The sequence below is a fragment of the Wasmannia auropunctata genome, unplaced genomic scaffold (assembly GCF_000956235.1).
Source record: "Wasmannia auropunctata unplaced genomic scaffold, wasmannia.A_1.0 LD334119.1, whole genome shotgun sequence".
Taxonomy (NCBI): Eukaryota; Metazoa; Arthropoda; class Insecta; order Hymenoptera; family Formicidae; genus Wasmannia; species Wasmannia auropunctata.
In genome coordinates this window covers 12,751-18,318 of record NW_012028771.1, presented here as the reverse complement: position 1 = coordinate 18,318, position 5,568 = coordinate 12,751, and the positions used below count along the sequence as shown (strand labels likewise).

General features: G+C 37.2%; 2 protein-coding genes across 2 annotated transcripts in view; both read left to right on the top strand.

The window, feature by feature from the left end:
• Positions 1-1,230: 1,230 nt before the first annotated feature.
• Positions 1,231-2,522, top strand: LOC105459724 (tRNA pseudouridine synthase A, mitochondrial-like; the record flags this gene model as incomplete). The annotated part of the gene is made up of 4 exons (XM_011705963.1): positions 1,231-1,613; positions 1,691-1,949; positions 2,116-2,261; positions 2,347-2,522. Coding segments are annotated over 4 exons (891 nt in total), but the record flags the coding sequence as incomplete, so codon positions are not given.
• Positions 2,523-2,617: 95 nt separating this feature from the next.
• The window catches only part of LOC105459723 (limulus clotting factor C-like), a 10,459-nt gene continuing 7,508 nt past the window's right edge, over positions 2,618-5,568 (top strand). Inside the window, exons 1-5 of the mRNA XM_011705961.1 lie at positions 2,618-3,067; positions 4,113-4,158; positions 4,233-4,577; positions 4,678-5,096; positions 5,256-5,566. Of these exons, the coding sequence (XP_011704263.1) occupies positions 3,022-3,067; positions 4,113-4,158; positions 4,233-4,577; positions 4,678-5,096; positions 5,256-5,566 (1,167 nt within the window). The 5' untranslated portion in view covers positions 2,618-3,021. The remainder of the gene's footprint in view (positions 3,068-4,112; positions 4,159-4,232; positions 4,578-4,677; positions 5,097-5,255; positions 5,567-5,568) is intronic.

Sequence of the window (5,568 nt, the reverse complement as noted above, 5' to 3'; positions counted from 1 at the left end):
TCATGATGAATGTCTCTCTCACTTTTGTCTTGAATGCATTTTCGAGTCGCCAAGTCACATTGTACAGGCGAATGCATTAATCGTGTCCCGTGCGGCATTCACAAGAGCGTGAACAACGTAACTCGCCGAATGCAAGCGCGAAGCAGTCATGCAATGAACCGTGTAAGCGAGAAGATGCGCTTTCCTGAGTATTAAAAAGAACTTTTTACCGCTGACTGTAAATAAACGCACGGGGACACCATTTCTGCACACTCGCCTGTGTACAGCGTTTAATGCAAGATCTCTATCGACGCCCCCGTTACGCTCGCGAACGCACCCTCTATGAAGACGGCTCATCGTCCGCCGGCGGCGTATTATCCCTTACTCACGTACAGATGGAAGTAATTCTTGAAATAAAGGACGAGTTTGATGAGGGACAAAATGCACAGTATGTATAAGGAGATCGCGAAGAGGACGAGCAATGCCATTCGCGCGTTTATATTTGTCTCTGTGTCCTGCGATCCGCGCGATCGGCCGCCACTGGCCACCTGCCTGTTGGCCGCAGAATGTATCTGGTAACGGTAGGTGGCCTGAAGTCAAGCTCAGGAATGCCAGCGGGACTTCTGCAGCTCGATCTGGCCCTCCAGAGTTTTCGCGAGGTAGATGACGAAGAGCTGGCTGAGCGCGATGCCCAGCGCGAAGCCAGCTATCGTGTAGAGATTGCGCTCCGCCCAGCTACGCACGATCTCGATGCATCCACTGGTCCACACCTTTTTACTCGCCTCCGATACCGGTAACATCTGGACCTTGTAGCCGCACATTATATTTACAAGTCCGCTCTGAAAGTTGAAATTGTCTCATTTATACACATTATATACATACATATATATATATATATACAGGGTGTTCATAAAGTATCGGACCCCCCCCCCCTCTATCTCAGAAAATACTAACTGAAATTTCCTAAAAGTTTTGTATTTAAAGTTTTTTTATCCAGTTAGTATTTTCTGAGATAGAGGGGGGGGGTTCGATACTTTATGAACACCCTGTATATTCTATTATTATTATTTAAGAACAATTTTAATTTATATTAAAATTCGTATCATAAAATTTATGTCCTAATGTGCTTATTGCAATATTAATTTTACGATGCCACTTTTATTTAAACAATTATTAATAAAGATCTAATTGTCATGCTATTAAGCTTAAAAGTAACGAAGGAAATAAACTTTGTATTTGTATGAATTATTGTATGAATATATTATTAAATTATATAAATATCAATTTTTTTTTGCAGCGGAGAATATCGATAGGACAGTGATAAATCAGTTCTTACCTGATGTAATCAGAGTATTTGGTATAAAACGAGTGACAAAGAGTTTCAACAGCAAAAATCACTGCGATGCGCGTACTTATAGATACATCATTCCTTCCTTTGCATTTGCGTTAGAAGATCAGAGTTTGTTAAAACTTGGGGAGGAGGTTGACGAAGACGAGAGAATCAAGCAGTTATCGATTATCGACGGAAAGCCGTATACGGATTATAGATTATCTCCGGAATCTTTAGATAGATTAAATTCGATTTTGAAGCTTTTCGAAGGTTCTCACAACTTTCACAACTTCACGTCAAAAGTGTGAGTCGATGTCAAATCAGAAGAACATATTTGCCCATTTAGGTACTTAAAACTGAATCAAAGTCTGTTTAATTCAGGAAACCGTTAGATCCACGAGCGCGACGCTATATAATCAGTTTCTCATGTGTGGAAACGTTCGTTTCAAACGACATGGAATTTGCGGTATTGGAAATTAAAGGGCAGAGCTTCATGTTGCATCAAATCCGAAAAATGGTCGCCGCTGTGGTCGCGATCGCGAGGGACATGGTGTCCAAAGAGACGATCGACGAAGCGTTCAAGACAATGGACAAGATGGACATACCACTTGCGCCCAGCTTAGGATTGTGCCTGTGTCACGTGAGAAAATTTGATCGCATATATTTTGTTGACTTGTGAAAATTACTTATAAAATTATTTATTTACAATATCAAGAAAAGTTGATGCAGTTAAACTCATAATCGATTGTGAGATTAGTATTAAAGTTTCTAAAAACGAATTATTCAAAAAGTAAATACATCGACAGGTGCACTACGATAATTATAGTGAAAGATATGGCACGGACGGTCTCCATGAAACGTTAGATTGGAAGGAGTGCGAGGAAGAAGTAGAAACGTTTCAGAAGACGTACATTTTGAAACATATGATAGACACCGAGATTTCAGAACGAATGTATCCTTTTTTTCCAACACAACGCTTTATGTGATGAAATTTTTCTTCCTTTGTATTAGATATACCTTAACTCAATATTATGCAGAACCTTGAAATGGCTGATAGGCCTCCCTTTTTATTCGTTTAGCAACAGAGATGTCCTACCTGCGGAGGATGAAGCACAAGAAGTCGTGCATAATGATGTATAAGTGTAAAATACATAGCTCTGTCTCTGTATCAAATACACTGAGAAATATTAAAGAATGTTTTTGAATTATCATACAAGCTGCTGCATTTGTAAAATTAATTGTAAGTTTCCTGCAATTACAAAGCGATTCTGTGAAACCGCAAATAATGCCAGAGTCCTTCAACTAAACATCCTGTTATAAAAAATGTGTATTGTCTCTACTTCACAAAGTTCATAGAACCGAAATGCAAATGTGCGCATAGTCGTCGTGTCTTCATTCGAATTTTGTTTGAGGTTACTTCGGCAATCTCTTGGAATTTGCAGATGTTTGCAAATGACTGCAAAATAACGGTATATAATAGTAAATTTCTTTAGATTTACAGCGTAAAAAATCGAATGTGTACTTTCCCCGTACATGCACTTTCCACCACACGCGCATATCAAGATGACGCGCGCGCTTTGCCTGCGCGTTGGGTAATTCCAGTCTTGTGGAATCCGGCGTATCCAGTGGATAATCGCAGTGGACGATAGAGTGCCGAGTTATAAGGAGGTGCGGATTGCAATTGCTGGCATTTCGTACATGTGTACTTTACCATGTGGATTATTCAACGAATTTCCACACTATTAATAGTTATTTACGGTAAGCAAGGAATGTATTATGACGCCAATTTGTTTTTATAATAAATAAGAATTATAATTGCTACTTTTAAAAAACTTTCATCACAACTTTCTTTTTCGAAGATTTTCTATTTATCAGTTAGATATAACAACAGAATATTAAACAAATACAATGTATTCATTTGAATATATTACTAATAAAATAGTAAAATTGCTCATGAAGATAATTAAAAATGTAATTATTTTCACCAGTGTCATTAACATTTCACGTTCACTAGCGATCTCACGTTCTAATTTATTCTGAATCCATATATATATTTCTACATATTTCATAGTCGAGGATAATAATATATAACATATATAAAACACATATAAATATAGTTCTCGAAAATTTAGTTTATCTGATTTACAAATTTTAAGCAAAACTTTACAAATGTTATTCAGTTTGCATATTTTAACCTTGTTTGACTAAATGGTCGATCAAATAATTAATTTGTAAATGAAACAATCGGTAAAAAAATTTTTTTAGTAAAATTCGTTTTTATTTATCATGCATCTCTTAAGAAGAATTTAGTATTATATACCGTTATTTTGCAGTCATTTGAGCATCTGCAAATTCCAAGAGATTACCGAAGTAATCTTAACCAGTTTCAGAAACCAGTTTAATGACCTTGAACCTCACTGTAAAAGAATTCTATCTTGCGTACATGTTTACTCATTTGACTAGATAATAAACGAAGATGATGCATGAATTGTATAATGCATGTCTACCATATTTAACAATTTATTGAAGTTTTTCTTATGCTGCTAGGAAATATGGTCAATCAATCTATCAATCTATAATTATTGATAATTATCTATAATATATCAATCTATAACTGATTTTTATGTGCCTATCAGGCAAAAGATATGACCATCAAGCAGAATTTCGTGCTACGTATATATTGTTTAAAAAATTATAATTAAAATAACTTCAATTTACAACACATGCACAATTATTTGACGTATAAAATAACAGGGGATAGATTTTTGTAAGCGAAACTATTTTTTTTTTTTGTATTTTACAGTGTGTATTGGTTTTGGATATGCACAAATTGTATTTGATGAGTGTACGTAAGTATTCACATATCAAAATAATGTAATGCTCAAGCAAATAAATATCAGCTAATACATAATTGTTCAAACAGGACAGAGCAACAAAAATTTCGATGCCACAATGGAGACTGTATAAGTGGCACATTATTATGCGACGGCAAAGCAGATTGCAGGGATTCGTCTGACGAGACAGAGGCTGAGTGTAAACAAATTTCGTGTTCCACCTTTCGCTGCGATTACGGTGGCTGCATAGACAAAGACAAAGCGTGTGATGGCAAAAGGGACTGCGTTGATAATAGCGATGAAACCAAGTGCTGCAGAGGGGCGGTGTTTAGGTGCAACGACGGCCAGTGCATTAAGAACACCCAAGTTTGTGACGGAAATCGAGATTGTGCGGATGGTTCTGATGAATCTGCACAATGCGCAATTACACCGCCGTGAGAATCTTTTATGCATGTTTAAAATACGATTTATAATTGTATATTGATTAAACGACCACGAGAAACAAACGTTTCATAACTGCTAATTTGTTTGCAGCTGTCCTGGGACAACTTTCCGTTGTGCTTATGGAGCGTGTATCGATGGTGATCTAAAATGTAACGGAGTAGAAAATTGTGCCGATGGATCGGATGAGAAGGTGTGCGGCGGAGGATGGATCACACCATTCACACCTACCCCAACGAGACAACCACCTACGGAAACAACACGACGAACAACACCGCCTACATCATCTGGCACTAACAGATGCAGAGCACCTCCACAACCGCAGAACGGTCGTTGGAAATTACATCGGTCGCAATGCCCAGATGAACAGGAATGTTACGTTTCAGAAGGAACAGAACTGGTATCAGGTTCTCATCTCATCTACTCTTGTAATTTGGGATATAAAATAAGAGGTCCGACCGACGTGAGCTGCAGCTTCGAGGGAAGATGGCTTAACATACCAGTTTGTATAGGTATTCAAATAATTATGTTTTTGAAATATTTAATTATTTTAGAAAAAAATGTATGCACATACATGGAAAATAAGTAAGGATTCTTAGATATTGAATTTTTCAACTAAAGCGATCGAAATCATGATTATGCGTTAAGCGTTCAAAATTTTTATTTGACAGAAATACGGTGCAAAGCTTTGACCTCGGCATCAATCGAAGCTAGATGTAGTACATACGATGATGAATGGATATCGTGCGAATCTTCAGTTCCACCAAGAACAAAAGCGACATTGCAATGTCAAAACAGTTATCGACCTGAAACTAATCTACTGTCCGGACAAAGAAGGAATGTGAGATGTAATACAAATGGTGAATGGGAACCAGACCCTATGCGATGCGTTCCAGGTCCGCTCACGATAAATATTTACTTTAATGATACTAAACTTGCGTTTCACACCACGTTAGATAGAAATAATGCTACATTAATTGAAGT